We start from the raw sequence: 23798 nt of genomic DNA, 5'->3' as shown, positions 1-23798 counted from the left end.
ACACAGCTTATTAACTAAACACTGGTATCTGATCGGTCTTTGGTATCGGGACTTAAAAAGCCTGTAAATACATATGATAGACAGCCTCTTTTATTCTGGTCTTGTATGGATTAAAAGAAGAAGATATAAAGTGTTAATCAGTGAGCTTTAGAGGTGCCGGTAGGAGGATTTTGTGACCTTTAGTTTGGACAAAGCCAGACTAACTGTTTCCAGTCTTTGTGCTGATCTAAGCTAATTGGCTGCTGGCAGTAGCTTTTTCAATCTAGCACACATACACGAGAGTGCTGTCATTGTTTTCATCTACCTCTCGGCAAGAGAGCAAATAAGCGTTGCGATATGTCAGACTATTCATTAAGTTGTGACAAAACAAATGCTCAGAAACCTTCACATATGTAATTTGCTTGTTTAAGCAGCCACTTCTACACCTTTCATTCAGGGAACACACGCAAAAAGGTCAACTGACTGCATATCAAACCCACATTTAATTCATTGATATGAGAAAGTTCATATCTGTTAGCAAAGTCTCCCAGTTTGTAGCGCAGTCCAGCACATTTCACTAAACCAGAGGTGAGACCTGTGCACCTCACATTACAACCAAAGATGCTGGATGGCAAAAGTCGACCCACATCTGGCCCAGGTCAGGAGGAGGGTCAGCTGACGTGTTGACCCATTCAGTCAGTCTGACTGCCATGATTTTGCTGTCTTTCTATGTGGAGAACGTAATATTGCTTCATCAAGGGTATCTAATCATTCCAAATAGTCAGTAGAAAGGTGTTACAACTATAAAAGTATGGAGTCGGTTCCCGTGAATGCTTAATGGAGTCAGTAGCGGCTCAACGTCAACTTCGGCCGAGAGCTTTTAAACCCGGACTGCTTCCTGCTCGTTTAAACCAACACAGACCCGAGACAAGAGCGGGAGAATGCAGAGCAAACGCAGCTACGATGAAAGAGAGACGAAGGTAGCGAAACAAAAAGAGAACGAGGAGGTTTGAACCATACCGGAGCGGGAGAATGAGACCTTGAGGCTTTTCTATGTAGCACGCTGGAACAAGATGAGAGAAGTGAGATGAACGGGCACGCACACGCACATGTATATATATATACACACACACGACAAATAACATTTAGAAGTAGGGCAGCCTATCTGCCAGCTCAAAAGCCTGCAGCACTTTTCTCAATCATTACCCAACAAACAATAACCATAACGCAATAGGCCACGTTTATCTGCCTACTCATGCTAAGAAAGAACGCTTCCAGGCAGACAAGAACAACCTGCAAACCTGACATGTTTATTTTAAGTAAAATGGATAAAAGGGTTTCCGGTAAGACGTAGATTTTAATTAGTGAAAATGTATTAAATTCAATCTTGTGTTTTTTTTGCAAAACTGGATACCTGCAAAATAGTTCTATATGCTAATGGGAGGGGGTTAGTTTCTCCTTCTGCACCAAACTTTGAGCCCATCCCAAACCTGGAGAGGAGTTTAGAAAGACATGTTTTGGCGGCAGAGCTGGTTGCCGGGGAGACCTGAGGAGTGGCCGGACATATGTGGTGGATTGAGATCCGCAGAATAATAGCGAGAGCGAGTGAGAGCTTAACGGCGCCATTCATCAAAGGACCAACGGTCGCAAACCATGCAAATGAAATTCTAATCTAACTCGTCTCTTATCGTTCTGTTGGGGCAATCGTGATGGCGGAACCACATTTGTAAATTTACAAACAAAGTAACAAAGAATTACTTTGACCGAATACAGACACGGACACAAACAGTTTATACACACACACACACACACACACACACAATACCGACCCAGTATATCCACACACGTGTCCACAGTTCCTGGTGACTGTTGACTTAAGTTGTGTTTGTACTTGCGATTAGCTACAGAAGGCGTTGCAGCCGGCAGTAACAGATGACTGTTTATGAGTTTCCGCCATGAGCTCCTCTGGAACGTTGACATTGTACACAACTATAAGCTTGGACTTGCTGACATATTGCAATGCTCTCTAATAGAGTAGAAATAAGACTTCCTCTATACAGTGGACCTGGTTGAGAATGACATTTGAGTCGGCTTACTTCTGATTTGTGTCATTTTTAGATAATATGATTTTCAAGTCTGGAAATACTACAAACAACACACTCTATATTTATGTATCCAACATATACACAGGGTACCGAAAAACCACAACTGGCCCAACTGTGCGTGTTCAGGCTGCAGAGAGCAATGTTCGGAAATTGTCTATGAAGAAAATGTGCCTTCCGGCTGCGCAGCAGGATTGACTTCATGGCTTTAGACATGTCTTTTTCTCAGCATGGGGCTTGTTTTTGGGTGAGCGTGGGGAGATCAGAGTGAACAAGACCTGACTAATTGTGGCACTGAAAGACACAGCATCGCCTCAGGGCAGATGATGAAAGCAGAAGCCTGTGTGCGTGTGTGCTTGCGTGCAACATGATGCTGGTTGTGGAGGCAGGGACCACTCACCACCTGTGTGTCCATCCATGTGAGCAAAGACCTGCTGTCCCTTCGGTACATTTAACCTCCGCACACACCAGTGTCAGAAAAAAGCAGTAGCAAAAGTATAAAATACAACAACAAAAAAAGGAAAAGAAATACACAATAAAAAATGCGTGCACTCATGAAAATGACCACAAGCACTTCAAATGTCCACCTCAGCATGAAGAGAAAATTATTTCACTGCTGTGATTTTTTTTTGTGACTTAAAAGGTCAAAATAAAAAAAAGTGTTCCCCAGAGAGTCTGGATGTCAGCTCACCTCCAGTTTGGAGCATCAGGTTTTACAGAAAAGTTACAACAAAGAGCTCGGTCAAGCATTCAAAACAGCAACATTTTGTTGAGAAATATTTCACAGAATTCAGAGTATGTGTAATTTTTTTATCGGAGTAGCTGCAAGTAGTTCGCTCGTAGGGGGAGGGGGGGGGGGGGGGGGGAAGCAAATCTGGATTTGCTTCAATGAAACCCGTCTTAAATGAGAGGATGTTCCCAGCTGGCTAGCCTGTTAGCAGCTAGCTCAGCAGTTACAGTAGTTCGCCAACTAGCCCTGCGAGTAGTCACTGTGCCACCGAGCATCTTGAGCCACGCTTGGATGAATCTCACTGTGACACTTTCTGGTGCGAGCGGGTCTTCAGAAAGCCGATCATGCAGAAGGATACTTTAAAAAACTGATCACGGATCGTGACTCACTTTTCAAATGACTGTTAATCAAGAAGAATGGGACCCCCTTTCTCTGGGGGGGGGGGTTGATTAAACAAAGAGTAGCTGCACCCTTTCAAAGCTGACATCACGTCTAATCCAGTACACATATAGGTCACCCACAATGCTCTTGTACATCTGCCATTAAGCTAGCATGAATACAAAGTGAAAACAATGCCCCCCCAATATGTGTCATCATGCCTCCCTAAATAGAGCATTTCCCACATTCACACACAGAACAACACCCATCCAACCGCCCCCACTTTGCTATAGATCTGTAACCCCCCAGAGTTAATCTGTGCTCTCATTCCTCCCCTGCTTTTCTGGGACATGCAGGGTGAGGAACTGTTATGCAAAAATGTGATTCACTGATATTTAAGATCTGTTTATCTTGGGTCCTGACTCCTGTGCAGTTTTCCTAATGTAGTTTGATCATCTGCTTTTAGGTCTGACGTTGCTCATTTGTTATGGCAAGCTGCCAAAATCTGACCGGAGTAAGAAACAGTATATACATGTGAGACGTAAGGTTTTGTGTTGGTGTGTACTTGCAGATCTATTGCTGCAATATAAAATGAATACAAAAATATTTGTATGCCAATATTTCCTTATTTACCATTGTTTCATTGCTTGTCAAAATCTAAAAGAGTTTTGTTTTTTTGTCCACAGTAAAGTGGAAAGCGTAGCGTCTTCCCACCACATCCCTCTTAACACCAAACATCTTCTCCTGCCTGAGTCATAGCAGTTCAGCGTGCTCTCAAAGAACAGAGACGGGCTCGACGGACCCACACTGAAACGGAGGAACCCAAAAAAAGACATGAGGTTTGCTTCTTTCTAGCGCGGCTGAGAGAGAGAGTGATGCTCCCGTGAGATGCTCCAGACAGACACGGGGACGAATGCAGACAGAAAGGGAGCCACGTAATAGAACTCTTGGCAGTCTGAAGGAAGGAGGCTGCATCCTGACGGACATGTGAGGGAGGCTAAAAATCCCATTAGAGCCGATCAAAATTCAAAGGGAAGCATGCATAGCCTACATTTCCCGTCAGCACTGAGTAGATTGCAGAGATGGGCTAAATTGAGGTACTCTATTTTGGTAGGAGGAGAGTGAGGGGATGGAAAGAAAACAGCAGTGGGTGGATGGGGAGGAGGGGGGGGGGATAGCCTTAAACTTGTTTTCTTTTGTAGAGAGATAGTTTGCGCTTGTTTCCCAAGAAAGTCCCAGTATATCCTTTCTCCTGCACAAACGCCAGCCTTTGTCCGTCATCCTCGTTAATCAATTGCGGAGGTTATTAGAAAGCAACGCACTGGAGCAGCTCACACACATTCACAGACACAAACGCTCTATGTTGGTTTCTATGCCACCGGTCAAACTGAATGAAACTAATTCTAATAAACCAACCCAGTGGGACCAGTCAGCCATAATGGGAGACGGTTTTTACAAAACACAACTCTGAAAAGATCCGCAGGATACACAATGTTGTCTTTTCACTTTGTCGCTGTGGGAATGGCAGGTGCGTACGAGGGCCTTGACTCAACGGCTCCTCTGCTCTGTCAAACCCAGATTCACCGTTTGTTCGGAGGCGATCCGGCTGCGTCGTCCGCTCTGTGCTCTCCATCTTCTCCCGTTGGCGGAGACTAAAGAGCTTAGCCGAGGGAGATGAGACGACTACGGCTCTGCCAGCCGCCGCGCAGCCCGTCTCCATTCCAGGACTTCCTCTCAAGTCTTTCTACTCACTGCCATCGGTTCATTCCTCACTCTCTTTAATCGCACTCTTCCGCACAGTCCCTCGGCTAAAAGGGTTGCACTTTTAAATTAAAGACCAGGCCTTCGCTTTTGTGAAAAGAGAGTCAGGAAGGCCAGTCAATATCCAGCTACACAAAGCTAATTACATTTGACTTGGCAGCCGACCCTAAACGCGCGCGCCCACCCTCTAAAACGCCCGTTGGTTTTGCATTCACTCAGTGTGGGAGGGTTCACCCAAAAAGAAGCGGTTGGCACCAAGATACAATCTTTACTTCCCATGTGTTTGAAACCAGGGGCCACACACACACACACACACACACACACACACACACACACACACACACACACACACACACACACACACACACACACACACACACACACACACACACACACACACACACACACACACACACACACACACGACATTAACTGAGACTGTGAATTTTGAAAGAAGAAAGAACACAATCTCCCCCTTTACAAATAAAAACCTGAATTTATAAGCAATAAAAAACACATTTTATTCAATACACTCAGGTGTTACTTGGTCTGGTACGACCGGTAGCTTATCGTGGCTAATGTTAATTAGCTTTAGAAGCCGTTTCCTGCATAAATAACCATAGCTACTGTTACAATACATTATAGCGTGTCCCAGATGGAGATTTGAATGGTTTTTATGACAAAAATAAAGTGGTACATCACCAGCAGACATGTTTGTGCTTTTCTGCTTGTGGTCCTATTTTAATTTCCCTACCTATAAGGTTTTTATTTTTTTAGAAATAACTTGTCGTTTTGGGAAATAAGCTTATTTGCTTTGTTGAATAGAGATAAAAAGATTGATACCACTTTTATATCCCTCCAGCCAGGAGACATTTCACTTAGCTTAGCATAAAGGCTGAAAGCAGGGGGAAACAGCTGGCCAGGCTTCTGTTCAAAGGAGAAAAAAAACAATTCAGCTCACGTACAGCACCTCTAAAGGTCACTAACGCACACCATATTGATGTAATTTCGAGCCAACTGACTCAGAAAATTCTTTTTTTTTCATTATGTTGTGATAGTCACTAGTGGCCACTGTTAAGTGAAAGTTATGTAGTCTTGCTTTAATTTCAACTGCACATGACACGGTAAAAAATAAGCCAAAGTAACACAAGTCTATAAATAGTAACTAGTCAGCAGAGATTACACTCAACACGCCTGACAATAGAAAATAAATAAGAGCATGTTTCTTTATAGATTGGTCCTTCCTATCAGGCAGACTCTCCGGAGTCACACGGGACTCCATAAAGCAGTACTTCATACAAAGATATTCTATACAATGGGCTGAGAGGTGCAACCTAAATACACTCACTCATTCATTATTGATCCGAGGCTTTCTTTGGACCTCAAGGGGACTAAAAATACACAAACCCAACATGAATGCATCGCCACTCTCGGACATAAATAAGCACTAATGGACCTTTAAATAGCGACATCGGATGAATAGATACTGGTAAACAGATCTTCAAGTCAGGTCTCGTGTATTTTGTTTTTTTTCAGAGAGATAATATTTTTCTTGTAGCAATCAGAAGCATCTTCCCTGCCTGCCTGTACCTGCTCTGTTCTGCCTCAGCCCGCCGTGCATCACCCCGATGATCATGTTTACTTTACAACCTTATTGATTCGTCAGTTTGGGAAATAACAAGGCACTATCTGCACAGTCAGCGCATTCACACAGACACTCGCACTCAAAAACAGCCTGGCTTTGTCTCTGTTCCATAGACCTACTCTTGTAGATGGGTTTAGTTTGCCTGAGATAGCTCGTTTCTTTTACAGCGGGGTTCCTCTGTTGTTACACACACACACACATATTCACACAGCAGCCCGATCTCTTACACTAGAAGAGCCAAAACAATGTTTTGAAAAGGAGCATGAGAGGATTCCCCAGAATGCTCCAGAAATAAACTTTGATTGTTGTGCCTAAAATGTTTATATTATGGCTTTTTAGTAGCTCAAAAAAAAAAGAAGAATTTCTTTCCTGCATATTCACTCAGCTCTGGGTTAAGAGCCTTTTCATGTCTGAATCAAGCAAGATAGTGAGTCAGACTTAAATTACAGAAGCTCTCTGATACGGCTCTGTGTTAGCTCTTAGAGGAAAACGCTGACCGGCCGGGACAATGAGAGGGAAAAATGATTACATGACCCCCACAGTAACGCTACTGATATAGCTTTCTGGAGGGGAAAGAAAACACCAAGCCTGACTATATATATAATATATATATAATATATATATAATATAACATGCCCAAACACACACTGTGCCCTTGAGCTTTCACAAACATATCTAGAAAGGGCAACGCATTAGTCAGCAATGCAAGCTTTCTTGTTGCTTTCTCTTTCTGCAAAAGCTTTTCCCAGAAGTCGTGATCTGTTGTCCAGCCAGTAAACGCGTCATTTCATTCTCGATACAAACTTCATCTGACAGACGCACACTCCTTCTGCTGAGTGTGTGTTTACTGTGTTATTGTAGAGATAGTTTTAGATACAGTAGTTCCGTCTTGGAGCAATCACCACAGGACTGATGGTGATGATCAGCGAGTGTGTGTGTGTGTGTGTGTGTGTGAGAAAGAGAGAGTGTGTGCGTGCTTCTGCTCTTAAAACACATACGGCATGTTTTCATCTTACCCTGATTCTCCTCATGGCTGCCACGATCTCCATCCGACTGTTGGGCCTGGGCACGTCGAGACTCCCCACGTACTGAAGTAAACAATCACACACACACACACACACACACACACACACACACACACACATTACAGCTGCACAATTAACTCCAACAGCTCCCGAAGTGGAGTTCAGGACAGAAAATTAGGGATCTTTTAGAAGATGTGATGTTTTTTGTTTTTTTTAATAAAGACTGCATACACCGTCTACAACATGCAGTAATGCTCACCCTATGAACTCTACAGACACAAAAACAAAACAGAAAGACAAACTGAACTACCTCAACTCTATTTTCCCATTGGAGCTGATGTATCACAAGGTAAACACTGACATTTGGCAACTAGTGCCTCTCTATGTATGAGTTTAATGTATTGTTAAAGACTAGCTCTGCCTTCTTATTAAGCTCTTTGTGGCTTGCATATATTCACACTTTGGTAATTAAGTAGCTCTAAGGATCCCGTTGTTACGTCATGGTGTATTGATGATTGTAATAATTCATTGAGATATTGTTTTAAACAATATGTACATGCTGCTATATGAGGAAGGATGGATGCGTGTTCATGTGTGTTCTTGGTCCCACCTGCCATGAGATTCTTGCTTCATACTATTGTGTTTTTGTAACAGAATTTTGATTGTTTCTACTCCGGATGTATTGTGTTTCGCTACACTCGGCGGAATAAATGAATACGGAGAAAGAAAAGCAGACAAACTGAGATGAGAAAGCTGCTTGATAAGCAGTCCAAATAACATAATAGATACAAGCAGTCATGTGACTCAACTTTGGACCAGTAACACTTCAACATTTCTACCACTGTGCTCTCTGTTTCCTGCCCTGCAAATCAACTCACACAGCCCAAGATAAAGTTACAGATTGGTGTGTGTGTGTGTGTGTGTGTGTGTGTGTGTGTGTGAGAATAGGGTCACTAAAATCTGAATTCTGCTAAGATGCTTCCCTGAGAGGTTAATAATTCAATGACTTGGGGAAAAAAACCTGAAAATACACTCAGTTCACTTTTGAGCTCTAAAAATAAGGACATCTCCCTCGGTTTTTAAGGAACACATATAAACTACAATTCCCCAGTGGCCCTGCAGCACTAAACCACACGTGTAGCTGAGTACACACATGGCATGCCTTCAAACTTCATGGTGGATCCCGGAGCACCTGCCGCTCCGCTGCAGGACAATACAGCTGTGGACTGACTGACCAAAACAAAAAGAGCGAGAGCTTTGTGTATGTCACCTTAGCTTGGAAAGAGATCCCATGGTGGTACGCCTCGTCATTGTGCAGCGGCAACCTCGAGTCCTTCACGTCGTCCACCAGGTTGTACCTGTTCCTCGCGGGCATCACGGTCTCCAACTGACGACCTCCCCCCCCCCTCCTCTCTCTCTCTCTCTCTCCCGACACAGTGTTTAACAAACAAACAGACAAATGTCGCCTTGGTTTGAAACGCTACACTCCCGTGTGTGTGTACGGCACGGCTCCAACAGTGAGTTCCCGGTGGGAACGCAGTCCATTGTTGTTGCTTTGCGCTTCAAAAAAAAAAAAATAGGTCCCGTCCTCAAGAGGGACAGATTTGGGCGCCCCCCCTTTTTTTTCCTGTGACAATACACCGAGACACACTTAAGGATTTCCTTCTGGGAAATACAAATAAAAAAGCACAGCACCGTGGAGGGAAACGCGTGTGTTTTCCAAAAGCCACGGAGGGGAAATCCAGCGTAAGAAAGCGGTGTTTCTCTCTGCGCAGGTGATGTAGCTCCTCTGTGGGTGTATTTCTTTTTTTGAATCACGTCCTGTTGGTGGCAAGCAGCGCTGCACCCGTAGTCTCCCTCTCTCCCTCCTTCAAAGCACAGAGCCAGCCCCTCATTGGAGCAAAGTTCCCAGACATGGTGCAACCTGGAGCTGGGGAGGAGATGAGCATGTCAGACAGCTCCGTTAGAGGTAGTCCTCCCCTCAGGAGATGGAACCTGTGGAGGTTACAGCAAAATAATGAGTACATATCAACAGTATAATGACATGTTGTAAATATAACCAGTGGCTGAATTACCTACAGTAGTGAAAACTAGTAGTTTTTACTCCACTACAATAATTTCACAGTAAAACGTATGACATGCTTATATGATATGATGCAGTAGTGTACAAAGTATCTAAAACTCGCTTCACACTGAGAAACTATGTCATTAAAATCCAGAATAGTATAATATTCCATAATAATATTATAACACTTTGAAATGAGCCATTCTGCATAATGAGCACTTTTATTTTGGATACTTTAAGTACATTGTGTTGATAATACTTTTACTTCTACTTGTAATGGAGTATTTTAGAGCATGGTCTTTCTTCTTTTACCTATAAGTAAAAGCTCAAGTACTTAAACTACTTACTTAGTACTTACTTGTCCATTTCCACTTTCTGATACTCGACACTAGCATTGTACTAAATATTGTACTTTTTCCTCTACTACATTTATATTTTCAGATTAGGATTTTGGACGTATGATCATTTCATAAAATCTGATGCATTGTTATAGATTTAGCTCCACAAAAGCACACAAAGCAGCTCGTATGAACTCCACCGTGGCCAACATCAAAGTAAGTATTTAATGCTGACAGGGGTCATTCTGCATTATGAGTATCTTTCCTTTTGATTTTGTTGTCAGGACATCTTGATTTTGTTTTACATTTATACCATCAATGAGTATTTACACTAGTGGCATTACTACCTTTATTTGAGTAAATGATTGGAGCCATTTCCCCCCACATTCTCCAAAAGAGATAGAATATTTGGTCATGTCATATAACATTCCCTGAATTAAACAGCGTATTTTTCCGTCTCAGATCCAGGCTACATTTTTCTCATTGCATCATGCAGTAATTCCTCTGTAGGCCATGAGCCGTGGGCTATTTTTCTCAATATAAAAGGCATCTTTCAAGTCGTCCTTTGCTCCTCAAAACTGCAATACAGAGTCAGGATGACGATGATCAAATGGCACAAACCTCATTCGGTAATTTTCATCATCCTTAAGTTTCCCCCACGGGAGTCCAATAAATCTATTAATAGACAACAAGAGTTCAGGCACTATAGTTTTTATGACTGCAAAATGATGTCTCTGTTCAGACAATAATTTGCTTGTTGCTTTGCTCATGAAGTTAAAATAATGGGAGTACTGGTCCTCATGATGCTAAGCCTCTATCAAGCTTCCACCTCTCACCATGTTGTTGTCACATCACTGCTGCAGCTGCTGGTATTAACGTTAATCCTATGCATGTTCAGGCCAATAATAAGCCTGCAAGTGGAGCATCACTGCCGGTTCAATTCCATTAAAAAGAAGGGACCTTACTCTACTTGTAATAGTAAAATAGTACATAATGAATTAAATAATAGGATAAACACTTACAGTAATTAAACCTAAAACATGTTGTTATAATAAAGCAATGGCGCCCTCTGTTGATTGCTCGCTATGTTACTGCAGTTTTTTAACCAGGTTTCCAGATATGTTTTAAGATTAAAAGTAGGCATACATATAAAGATCTTTGTCGACAGTATAGTCGGTAGCTTTACAGTGCAGATTCAGCAGATGGACTTATATGGACTAATCCTTCCAAATCAAATGAATTAAGATCTGTTAATATGAGAAAGAGGCGACTAAATCCCTGCAATCTGCACTGGAATGGCAAGCTATGACAGTAAGATTGAAAGCTGATTAGCTTTATAGGTGAGAGAAGATGCCTCACAAGGGAGGGATGATGCTGACATAATGCGGTATTAACTAAATGCAGAGAGGTGGTGATCATTAACTTGATTAATTAATCATACAGGCACCTCCACAGCAAAATCAATCAAACCTAAATTAAAACCTTTAAAATTACCTTTAACTTCGTATCCACATGTAAGGTCATGTAACCAGTTCCATAACAATACAACAACAAAACAATCCTGAAAGTGAGAGGAGCTAAGGCCTTCTTGATTTCTATTTTGGGCCTTTTAAGCCTGAGAGGGTTCAATGAGGAACTGGACTTGAAGCTGGTTTTGTCCAGTCGACTGAATTACATTTATTCTCAAAGGGATCAATAGGACAAATATCAAGAAATAGCTTGACATTTGGGCAATTATGCTTTGCTTTGCATATAAATTAAATGCGCCGGGGTATCCCAACCTGAATTTGTGTGATGAGATTAACATTTTAAGAACTCTTCAGCACTCTGAACCTGAAATCCTCTTTCAGATGTTGTTCTTTGATCACTAAAAGAAGAAAAAACTGAAAGGAAATTCTTCACACAGAAGATTGTGAAGATACTCAAGACTTTTAAAAAGTTACACTTACCCTTAAGAATTTCTGTAAGCTTGGTGGTATATTCCAAATATATGCTTTTACAGTTATGCATACGAGGATCTCTTCCAGAAGTGATCCTCTGTAAATAAATGCGTGGAAAAAAGTGTGTGGAATGTCAGGGATGGCGGGCCGCCCTACAAATCAGAAGAAGCCTAGACCACGACAGTAGTAGCAAGTTTATTTAATTCAGTAATTGATATCAGGATCAGGATTCACATCACAACACGCATTATACACATATCCCTTACAGCAAAATATGCACTCAACACTTTAAGATGTAAAATTAATTAAATCAAATCACAGGAGTCTTGGATACATGTCACCACAATAAAGTACACCTGGATGGATGGTTGTGGACGAGGAACGCCGTTTATTGTATTGAACATTGAACTAAAACGGTAGTGTAAGTGTGTTGTGTCAGACTGTAGCATACTGCTGGTGTGTATGTGTGTGTGAAAGCTGGTTGTGCATGATTTAAATGCTACACACATGCTTTTCCATCAGCTCACATGATACTATTTCATAGTCATGCTTATGCTAGTTAGCATACATCTATGATCTATGCATAAACTACTCCGTATCTGTACGTTGTGAAGTATGACACCTGAGAGCTGGTGGTGATGTGTGAATGATCCACTCAGTCACTGACCAGCCAGTAATAGACTTAGGATAGAAACGGCTGTAAGAGCTACGTGTAAACAATTATTCCCAAAGCATCCTCATTAACGATGACACCACAGAGGAAAGGCAACAAAAACAACACAAACACAAATCGTACATTGCTGACCGCTGCATACCTCATTCGAGGGACAAAGGCAAACCATGGCTTTGGTGAATGTGTGGAATACAGACCAATTAGTACCTGAATCAAGACACTTCCTCTCATTGATTTTCTTAATGTGTTTTGGTAGAGTGTACCAATTAAGACTCATAATAAACGCAGCAGACGTTCAGTAACGGATTCTAACCCCCCCCAAAGAACAAACATATTTTAAAAAGGATAACAAATAAGCGCACATTCTAGTTTTTCCATTAGACAATTCCACATAAGTTGCAGCCACGACTTGGCTACCGGCTGCTTAATCACGAGGAACGATATGCAAACAAGCTCACACACGCACTGATCGCTTTTAATGAATTTCCCTCTCTACCAGAGTCTATGCTACCAAAAGTTTAATGCCGGAATGCCTCAGCTGAGCTTAAAGCAGCTGGAAAGAAACGGAGATATGAAAATCAATAACTGTGTTTATCTTTGGGTATACCAGATACATTCCCAGTGTTTAACATATCCCTAATGCCTATGTATATTTAAAAATCATTCAGGCTGCAATTCAGAGTTTTGTCTGTACAGTGGGTTTAAAACCGCTCTTTTCTTTACTCAAAAGTCATCCAATGAAGGTATATTTTGGATTCAAATACAGGTAGAGACTCAAGGAAACACTTGAGGCTATTTACAGATATGTGGTGACTTACCGCACAGACAACTCTGAATCACAGCCTCAAAGTCGTAGCAAATAACCTGAAGTCACATTTTTACAATCATATTAATATCTATTGGGATTTCCTGAAAGGCTCTTGGGCTAAAAAAAAGTAGCTCAGTAGCTCAGTAGCTTTTTCCTGCAGAAATAGGGTTTACGACTGACAGCAGCAACAAAAGGAAACAAATAATAAATACAACCCATGAGAAGACCATAAACCATAAAGACAAAGCTTACAATTTAAGTTATGGAGTCACCATGAGAGATACCATTTACACGCCAGGTACCAAATAATGGGCTAAATCCAATCTGCTTGGATGCTACCAGGTCAAGAGAACAAGAATGCAGCAGTTTAAGTAAATAAATAAAATCAGTATCATAATTATGTTGTGACAGAAATGGGAAAGAGGAAAGGAGAACGGAAGATGGATGAAGGGCTGTAAAAACGGAAGAAAAAGGAGAGTACGGGGAAGGGGGGGGGGGGTGAAGGGCAGACGCCTCACACCGGAGCCCCGTTTGCCATTTCCGTCATCCTCTCTTCATCCCCCTGTTTCTGATGCTGCAGTCTGGCATAAGTCACTGCGTCTCCCCTGAGAGAGGAAAGAAAAAAGGACGACAGGATGCGAGAGAAGGGAGGGCAAAAAGAGAGAGCAGGTACCACAGGAGAGGATGACGATGTTAATTGCGATTATTACAAGGCTCACCTTGTCCGAGGTTAATTTGCATCAATAAAGAGACTCATTAGGGTTGTTAGAAGCATTAAAACAAATCATATTAGCTGATTATAATGTGGAATACTGCATTTAATGAGAGCTTGTTTTAATGTAACCTTTTAGAGGGGTGTTATGATGAGTGACACATGGAGAGATATGATTAATTACAAAATGTCTACTGTACAGTTTTCTTTAAAATAGACAGAAAAAATGATTGTTGTATAGAACAGCTGTCATCTTTCCTTCTTCCTGCTTCATAAGAGCTTATAATATATACAGTATATTACATGGTATAAGCTACAAACAGACATCTTACTTTTTGCCTAAAGACGCAAGGCCGTACAGAACTCCTGTAGCGAAGGCGATGGCGTTTCCAAACAAGGTCGTGATGGAGAAACTCAAGACTACAGGAAATAGAGCCATCCTGACAAAGAGCATCAAGAGACAAAAAGTCAGTGAATCATGTTAAGTACATGCTGGAGATTCCAAAAAATAGATAATGCAATGTTATTAACACTCAGAAATTCACAGTCTGAAACGCCATGAACTGTGGACGGTGCATAGCTGTCCTCACCCGCAGTAGAAGAAGGCTTTCTGCCACGGTTTGAATTTGTCTGCACGGGCTGCTATTGCATTAGCAAACTCTATGAACTGGCAACAGAATGGGACTTCGCACAGGAACAGCACGAAGGCGTTCAGCCTGGAGACAGGACAAGAGGACACAAACACAAGCAGTGTTATCTTGTGCACTTCCATCTCAAATACTGCACAAGTCTGGAGGACTTTAAACACGGGAGCTGTGTAGAAAAGAACATTTACGCCGTCAGTGTGCCGGAGCACTAGTGCTCAAATGTTTACTTCATGGAGACAGCAGGAAAACGTCTACAGCGAGCTGGATAGTTGCAGATTAATAAACTACGTTTATTTATCAAACGATCATTGTAGCACTAAAAGGTTCATTTGATTATGGCGTAAAGAATACAAATGAATGTCTACGTTGTCTTTTTGATTCATCTTTGTTTCTAGCTAGCATTGTAGCTAAAGCTAATGCAAACGTGTTCTAGCCAGGGAGGAAAACAAACCACAGTCGGCTTTCCTGAGGCATGTGCACAATTCTTCAAGTTCTGAGCTGCGGTCTTTGGCACAACATGTTCAGGAGAAGAATTTCTCCACACCTCTGTCATTTGAGCAGGAGGTGTGGCCACATGGCTACATGAGACTGCTGCTCGCTATCCATGTAAGATGATACTGTACGTACAAATAAAGGAATGTAAATGAACAGGTGAGTGCACGACGCATGAGATATAAGATAAAGGGTAAATATGCAGTAAAGCTCTGATGGAGCATTGATATCTTAGGATAGTTTGTATGGGACTTTCAGTAGATGTTTAGTAAAACGTTAATAGAACCAGCTCACATCTGTGTCTGAAACCGTGTCTAAATAAGTAGTTTTATAGTATGTTTGTTTGGAATGTGAATGAGCTATTCTGTGCATGCTACATCTAAATAAGCGTAGCGAGTGTTAGACTTACACCATCCACACTCCTGCAGCGATGTTTAAAGGGTTCACAGTGACACAGTTCCACACTCCTGCGATGGCACAGGCTGCAAGAGAGCGAAGCAAAAAGGGTGATTATTAAGACACATGAGCAAGACAGAGCGAAAACACAACAGTATGTGGACGCAAACGCACAAAAGACAAACACACAGGCACGTCTTCTGCTGATATCTAAAGCAGTAAACAACTGAAACATTCTGAATAAAATCACCCAGCACTCAGATCTAGATGTGAAAGCTATCATGACACATGGTTGGGCTGAAAATTAATAAGTTAACCCATGTCAAATTTGAAACAATTATTACCACAGTGTGAAAATCAAAGCAGGCTACATTTTCCATGCACAAAATTCCTTTCATGATAATCTGAGCATTTTCAAAATAAGCCATTTCTATCTTTTCCCATGGCTATGATATGTGTCAACAGATCCCTTATTTATTTCACTGTTCCCAAAACACACACACACACACACACACACACACACAGGTCCACTGTCTGACTATCCACTGTCAACGATAAGTTGTGGAAAATTCAAGTCAGCATGTTCTACATGTGGGAATATTTGGTAGATCCTGAAATAATGTGTGATATGGATAATATCACACATTGTAGAAGTGTGTAATCAGTTGTATTCACACTAACATTAAGCAATTAAGCATACAACATGTGAGGTGTATCTGCTGTAGCGCCTTTACGGCTTATTTGAAATATAGTAACACAAAGGAGGGCGTGTCAGCTTTTGGTGTGAACTGTCTGGTAACAATTAATCTGGCAGTTATGTCAGTAAAACGTTAGAAAATGTCGACCACCACCACAGTTATCCAGAGCTCAACGTGACATGAAATGGTTTGTTTTGTTCAACAAAAAAGTCCAAAATTTGGATTCAGGATATAAGGTTTGCAAACAAAAACAAAAAGATTAGTTGCCAATTAATTTTCAAATGTGATAAAGAGCTATTAAAGGTAATCACGCCTCCCCAATAAACACATTATCGTGTATTCCTTCCACTACAGAGAAGGAATAAGATGTAAAAAAAAAAATCACCATCGATATTTCCCTTTAATTTCACAATCAGTCACAAGCACCAATGTTTATCCTGTCTCATTTATACTGATGTGGTATTCATAAAGGGAACACATTATTTGATATTAAGTGCCAAGTATGATCTTTAGTGTTTGAGAGTGAGAGAAGCTCCACAGTGAGAAGAGAGAGGGTACATGTGTCGTGTTTCTATGTGAACTACACACTGCCACAAACAGTGGAACAGTGTCCCCCTCCTTTAGACCATCCAGCCTCCTCAATAATACAGAGCCCATTGAATATGCAGAGCCCCGGGTGGTTCATGTGATACCGGCACTGAGACTCTGGTGTCACTGTGAAGGAGAGCTGCAATGCTGCTGGAAAACTGCAAAGCCAGCAGTAAAAAAAAAAAACACTTCTCACACTGAACTCCTGGGGGATGGAGTAATAGTACCTGCTGTGGACTTTGAAATGGACTTTGTGCATGCATATCATATTGTGTAATTTAGGAATAACAGGCTGTTATGAAGTGAAGCCATGCAGACAGGCGGTGTCTGCTGCAGGGAGGGCAACAATGGGCTGTGACAAAGCTTTTGTCTGGCGTGGAAGCACAACTGAAGTGAGAATTGTAAACAATAATAAAAAATGAAATAGTAATCTGGTGCCCTTTCTGTCCCGTTTATACTCTAACCCGCATATTAATGCGGAAGAGTACACACAATCAGTATAAAATAATGCTGACATGGCAATAAAATGTACCTGCTTGTCACATAAAGTAGCACAAACTTAATATAAACTGATTCACAACACACTCAATGGTTACATCCGCAGTACATGTAGCCATGGCAGGGTTATCTCGGCGGCCCATCACTCATGTACTTATAACAAGATACTGACCGCTTACTTACACATTCCTCCCAAAACTCCGGCTATTTTGCAGAGCCATCGGTACCACCACGTCATGCCATCATCCTCCGGAGTGGTTTTAGCGGACGCTGCGGTCTCTGCCTCGGTGCTCATTGTGTTCTTCTAGCGTTGTTAGCTGAAGCTAAAGCCAGTGTTCACAGATGTCAATCCTCAGACGACCTAACAACAGCTTCGTTAAGTATGTAACGTTACGCCAGTCTCAACAAACTAACTGCTAAACTTGATTATTACGACACAGCGGTCCCCACCGGTGATACAGATTTAACTTAAAGTTGTAAGTATTTTTTTTTAAATGATCTTTTCTTTCCTTTGTTTTGTTTGTGACCAGCTGCTTTAGTACCAGCTAACCGGCTAGCTAATGCTAAACAGCACCACCACCCAGCCGCCGCTAGGAGTGGATATCACCGCTGCATTAGTCCTGAACTCTCTAGCGGTCTTATTAAAAGAGCAGAAACAACCCTGAACTCTTTGTTTTTATTGTATTATAAACTGTACACTGCCCACGCTGTTTGTTTGGGAGGCTGCTCCGTTGTTCTCCTCTCTGGCTGCTCAGCGGTGCATTGTGGGAGGCATCTGATGCGCGTCATGGTTTGTTTACATACAGGGAGGGCTCAGCTGTTTTTTGGCGTTGTAATAAATATGTTACTACATGTTTTTTGATTATATGTACAGAGGGAAAACCTGGAGTGACAGTTTTGGGTATTTGTTTGGTTTGTGCCTTTCCTGTGTACCATTACATTAGAGCAAAATATAATAAATAAATAACCAACAATCTTTGAAAAAGAAGGTTGTTGAAAGAATAAGTCACAATTATTTAAGTAACATATTAACGTCAGGTGCATTTTAAACATACATACATACATACATATGATTCACTATTGTTTTAAGACTTAAAACGTTGTGAAGCTATTCACAGCAAACCTGATTTCACCAGCAGCACCTGATTTCACATCAAGACAAGCGGAGAAACTTGCTATTAAATATCCGATTCATCTTTAATTACCCATTCACACTTTTATATACACAACACATTCTTCCCAAATCACTCAATACCCATGTGAGTTCCTTGCAAGGAAATCAATACATATGTAAATGTCTCTCAGTAGCTTTCTGTTAATGTGCCTGCTGTAGAAACGTGAACTGTGACCTTCTTAATTAAACATTGGACATGGATGACAAAGAAATGGACAAAAGTCCGGTCTGCAGAGGGATGATCGGGTCGGTTTAAGGAGAGGTAGGTGCAGTAACAAGGACAACGTCCACTCTAACCAGTCAGAGTTGTTTGTCTTATTGCATTGAGCCTCAAACCAGAGCCTTTAGTGAAAGCAGGCTTTGGAGCGACACATGGCGTCTCTCACTCCGACAGCAGAGTGGACTGTAGTGACTTCAGAGTCCTTCGACTGGTCTTCCTCGCCTCCATCATCAGCGCTGGTTTCCTCTTCCCCGTGGGCGTGCGGCAGAGCATGCCATCGAGGGTCTGCTGGGTCACCTGATCGGCTCGCTGAAGATGAGTCACTATCTGCTCCACTGTCATCATGTGCGGGCCGCCCTCACTCCTCAAGCGCAGCACATCCACCTGAAACAGGTCACAAGAGGTCACTGAGCAAACAGCAGCTTTTCACTGATTTAGATAAACATCTCCATAGCTTGTGTCCTTAGTGAGTATAAGTTGCGTAGACAACAGACTGACTCACCACCTCCTGAGAAAAGTCAAGCTTCTTCACAAAAGAAGGGCTTTTAGGCAACAGGGCTGCAGACAGGACGGAAACGGCATCCGTCACCGCTCCTGACATTGCTAGTACTATGACCTAAATCACCATAAAAAAATAATTAATAATTTAACAAAAAGGGTAATAAATAATGTAAACTGCAGTGACATGAGCACCCTTACCTTCAGATTTTGGCATAATCTGCTGTCAGTGGTCATTATTCGTGAATACAACGACTGTGCATTTTCTATGTCATTCTGGAACAAATACAAGACAGAGAAAACTAATTATTGATTATATATATATACACACATCACACGATATTCTCCACAACTTTCTGCATGAATGAAATGAACAGAAGAAGAAGATATAACTCACTTGTCTGAGTGCTAATGCTACAGCAAAGCAGTAAGCATGTCGGGGGACGGACTGCCCTTTGGTCTGCCCCTCCTCTATCAGAGAAGTGCAGATCGTGTAGGACTCCGCCGTGTTCTGAACCAACATAGCACAGAGCATTAGCTGACCGTAAGGAGTTTCTACATCTTAAAACAAATAGAACTTTAAGGACTGGAACGTTAAAAATGTATCGCTCAATTACCAGTTTAAAGCAGGTGCCAGCTGCCAGTGTCAATGTGTCTTTGTTGAATGGTATACCTTGGGCCCTCATGGTTCTTAGTACCTCCAAGGCATCTGCAATAGCCAGATATAAACAGTATATATGTATATATAATATCATACACACGATGATTTCAGAAGAAAAAAAAACACTGGGAGGTTAATCTGGCACTTACTTTCATAAGAGCCTTTAGTGAACAACATGTCGATGGTGATGTTAAAGGAGGTTGCGTCGTTGAAAAATCCCCTCATATTCTGTTCAGACAAGTGAGAGGAAATGTCACCAAGTCCAATTCAGCTGTTAGAAAAGTACAGATTCTGTCTAAGCGTTGCCCCTCATGGCACTTGGTCAGTAACCAGGGTTTTACCTTATCTGTAAGTGTAGCAGCAGCCAAGCTCTCCAGACCCAGCTCATAGCACAGCCTCACAAAGAGGGGACCAAACTTGAACTCTCCATACACCAAGTTCCTGTTCTCTGCGTGATACCTTGTGAGTGCAAATAAAAGAACCATCACACATGCATAATTCAGCTACTCGATACGAGATGACAGTCGAAGCCATTCAAGACATATTTGTTTTGCAGTGTGAAGTGGGCAGAATCTCATTTCCTTCTTTCTAATTGTTTGTCAAAGGCAATTCAGAGAAAGAGGATAAACATGGAACACGCTTTGGTACTGAAATGATCTACTTTGCAAGAAAGTGCGTTTATGCTTTACACAATTGCAAATGAAAGATGTACCATACCTATGAATGGCATCTCTTGCTATCGCCATGTCATCGGCAGACTGGCACAAGTGAAGGAGAAGCTTCAGCTCATCTCTCAGAATCAGCTCATTCCTTTGTAGCTTCTGGCTGAATAGCTCAATGTAATTTCCTGTAAAATGGGGGTGAGAGTGTGAGAATATGAACTGTGAAAACGTCATAACAGATGGCGTAAAACTGCAGCCGTAGAGCCGGTGAGGAGAACTACTTCACCTTTCGATCCAGTGACAAGATGAGCCACAGCCAGCTTCCTTTGCTGGAAGTCTTGTAGTTTGATAACATCTTCTGACAACAGATGCCTCTTAGCTGCAGAGAAAAGAGTTACCAAGAACTACTTATATAAAAGTAGCAATTATACGATCAATTATTAGTCAATTATAAGATTTCTATTTTGTGCAAACAGTCTTAACTTGCAAAGTAACTGAAGCAATTAAATAAATGGAGTGGAGTAGAAGTATAGTGTAGCATAAAATGGAAATACTTAAAGTTAAGTACGAGTACCTCAGAATTGGGTGTACATTTAGCCAAAAATGCAGTGGTGTTGTGTGGTGAAGGCTGGTAAAACCACCAAAAATAAACTGAATTTGAAGAAAGGTTGCTCGCTTGAGAAGCCATTCATAACTTGGCCTAGCGGGATAGTTTGTACTGACAATAGCATATGTCTTAAAATATCAAAGACAATGTTGCAAGTGCTGCAAACCCTGCGAGTAAAACCCGAGATAGCCCACGTGTTGGTGGATTGTTATGGTATGTAAAGCCACATGCAGTCAGTACAGTGCCTTTGTAAACATGTGGGTTATCCACCAGCTGCTAACGTAGCTTCTCTAAATAAACAGACCGCTTTAAGGGTCCCAGACAAGGGAACATATCGACGGGTTTTATTAGTCTTACCTCCTATGCAACCTTCAATCCCACCTGGCTGTAAAACACCACAAAACGCTACTTTAGAGGGATCGCGTACTAACGACCGACAACATTTACCGACCCTGGCCAGCGCCATAGTGCCCACTGACTGTACCATGCAACGGAAAACCAAGGGGGTGCAATCGGAGAATTAATAGAGTTATAAAATGCTGATTTATGCCCAAATAGTGAGACGTGTTTTTATAATGCACTAGTACCTAATACGCACTTTAATTGGATTAAGACAGAGTGTGTAACTATTTGCTTTATTTAGTGATGCGCAAGTACGCAATTTGGTATCATCCAATATGGCAGCGCCCTGTGATCCGACGCAGGAGTCGGCTACAAAACTGTCATCATTCACGTTATCCTCATTTCTCTCTGCTCTGTTTTAATTGAAGCTCTATTCTTTATTTTTGCTCCAGCTGTTGGCCTACTTGTTTAAGCTGGAAAAGCATTTTATTACCATAAAGTTTTGAATCCTTTGACCTACAGGTGGCGCTGTTGTATTACACGTTAAACATGTCTGACGAGTTTGCTGAGGTTTGCTGCTATCAGAAAGTTTAGGACACAATAATGAATAATAATATGTGTAGATAATGTGTCTTATGTGTACACAGTCATTCACATATTTGCACTTTTGGCCTGTCATTGGCGTTGGTTGTCATTGCGTTATATTTCAAAAAATATATATAGTTTAGTGATATACATTTTTCACACAGTTCATACTGTAGGTTGTCTATTTTAGCATATTCATATCTACCCTATACTGTTTGTAATACAAATATATATATATATATTCCTATTTAGATTTTCTGCATTTTCATTGTGTTATATTTCTGAAATTTTAGCTCCAATTAAAGATATACCCCCAGAATGTAACATTATTACGGTGAAGCAAATGAAGCAACACGAGGGAGACTTTGTACCGAGGCCATTGTTTATGCTAAATCAACTAATCTGACTTTTATTTTCAAATGGGAATACCTTTTCAGGCCTTGACAACCTTCACAATTAGAGTACTGAAGTATAGAGAGGACAATTCATGTGTATCTTTATACCTTTGTATAATATGTATACACAGTATGTAAAACACTTTCTTCTGTTCCAAACAACTATTACAACAGATTATCTTGCTGCTTCAGAGTCCACAGAGTCTCTTCTGAATTTGCCAAAATTGCATTTTTGCACATCGCACCCTGGGCTTGAATAATTCACAAAACAAACTTCATATGAGACATGCAAGCGCCACAAGCACATGTTGTCACACGAATGTTACTGTTTCAACTATAGTCACACTCTCCTTTATGCCGTTATGTAAATTGTTTGTGTAACTCCATCCATTTTGGACATCTATCTTGTAAAAGAGATCACATCTCAAGAGACTTCCTAATAAAGGTTAAACATATATATCTTTAAACGCTTACAGTTTGTTTTTTGAATCAATATGATTACGGTCACAAATATTACAGTTGTGGTTTGTCAAAAGGTTTTAAACCAAATTATCCTTTGAACTCATACAATTTTGTGTAAAAAAGCTATGATTTATGTTATGATAGTTCAGAATTGCTTGCACTGTAATCATTTTAGGCCCAACCTTGTGGTTATGTTGGAAAATGTAAATTAAGTAGGCCCTTTTATTTGATTTGAAGCAATTAACCTTCACTCTACTTTAATATGGGAGGCCCCGGTGAGCACCAAACCCTGCCACTCGTTAGTGTACCCATTGACCCACACAGCATTACATAACCAAGGACTTATGTCCTTGTGAGGGAGTTCTGCTGCATTTTCTCTGTGAAATTTGAAATTCAACTCTTTATAAAGATAGTTTCTAGATTCATATGGCCTCTTGAATATTTTTAGTGTCAGAACTCTGACGTAAGTAAAGTCTTATTCAGTGCACACTATGCATGTGTACATTTCATTATAATCTAATGTTCTTTCTCTTGTTTCTTCATTCAGGTGAGGTGCTTCTTAAAGTGACTCCAAAGATAGACTCCCTCTCACAGAGAAAATAGGGCTGGGACAGGGAGTTCCCCACTGTTGCCCTGGCAACAAGATCTCAGCCCATCCAGCTGAGATTGCGTGCTCAGCCAATCAGACACGGGGCCTTGGATAATTCATGGTATCCT

General features: G+C 41.3%; 3 protein-coding genes across 3 annotated transcripts in view; all 3 read right to left on the bottom strand.

The window, feature by feature from the left end:
• LOC142948205 (carboxyl-terminal PDZ ligand of neuronal nitric oxide synthase protein) overlaps window positions 1-8995 on the bottom strand; it is a 29282-nt gene extending 20287 nt beyond the window's left edge. The window contains exons 1-2 of the mRNA XM_076090073.1: window positions 8891-8995; window positions 7612-7683 (exon numbers count right to left, since the gene is read on the bottom strand). Of these exons, the coding sequence (XP_075946188.1) occupies window positions 7612-7683; window positions 8891-8995 (177 nt within the window). The remainder of the gene's footprint in view (window positions 1-7611; window positions 7684-8890) is intronic.
• A 3148-nt stretch (window positions 8996-12143) lies between these two features.
• Window positions 12144-18515, bottom strand: cacfd1 (calcium channel flower domain containing 1). The gene is made up of 5 exons (XM_076085877.1): window positions 17659-18515; window positions 15705-15777; window positions 14747-14872; window positions 14489-14596; window positions 12144-14049 (listed from the first exon to the last, which is right to left on the bottom strand). Exons 1-5 carry the CDS (start codon window positions 17768-17770, stop codon window positions 13959-13961), a joined length of 510 nt encoding a protein of 169 aa, XP_075941992.1. The 5' UTR covers window positions 17771-18515; the 3' UTR covers window positions 12144-13958.
• A 143-nt stretch (window positions 18516-18658) lies between these two features.
• On the bottom strand, window positions 18659-21784 carry ptcd2 (pentatricopeptide repeat domain 2). The gene is made up of 10 exons (XM_076085865.1): window positions 21655-21784; window positions 20977-21069; window positions 20746-20875; window positions 20370-20487; window positions 20178-20256; window positions 19985-20076; window positions 19765-19878; window positions 19569-19643; window positions 19372-19485; window positions 18659-19253 (listed from the first exon to the last, which is right to left on the bottom strand). The coding sequence occupies exons 1-10, from the start codon at window positions 21782-21784 to the stop codon at window positions 19032-19034; spliced, it is 1167 nt and encodes a 388-aa protein (XP_075941980.1). The 3' UTR covers window positions 18659-19031.
• Between the last annotated feature and the right edge of the window lie 2014 nt (window positions 21785-23798).

This window comes from Anarhichas minor, unplaced genomic scaffold (genome assembly GCF_050575085.1).
Source record: "Anarhichas minor isolate MPS153535 unplaced genomic scaffold, ASM5057508v1 ptg000002l, whole genome shotgun sequence".
NCBI lineage: Eukaryota > Metazoa > Chordata > Actinopteri > Perciformes > Anarhichadidae > Anarhichas > Anarhichas minor.
This window is presented reverse-complemented; position numbering and strand designations above follow the sequence as displayed.

Bases quoted from the DNA above. Each gene is read 5' to 3' on its own strand.
- cacfd1 (XM_076085877.1), bottom strand. From the start codon at position 17,770: ATGAGCACCGAGGCAGAGACCGCAGCGTCCGCTAAAACCACTCCGGAG. The intron at 15,778-17,658 runs GTAAGTAAGCGG...GCTCTCTTGCAG, and splicing joins CGGAGTTTTGGGAGGAATGT to CCTGTGCCATCGCAGGAGTG. The intron at 14,597-14,746 runs GTGAGGACAGCT...GCTCTTTGTCAG, and splicing joins AAAGCCTTCTTCTACTGCGG to GATGGCTCTATTTCCTGTAG.
- ptcd2 (XM_076085865.1), bottom strand. From the start codon at position 21,784: ATGGTACAGTCAGTGGGCACTATGGCGCTGGCCAGGGTCGGTAAATGT. The intron at 20,257-20,369 runs GTAAAACCCTGG...TTGTCTGAACAG, and splicing joins CTGCTACACTTACAGATAAG to AATATGAGGGGATTTTTCAA. The intron at 19,879-19,984 runs GTAATTGAGCGA...ATGTTGGTTCAG, and splicing joins CTGGCACCTGCTTTAAACTG to AACACGGCGGAGTCCTACAC.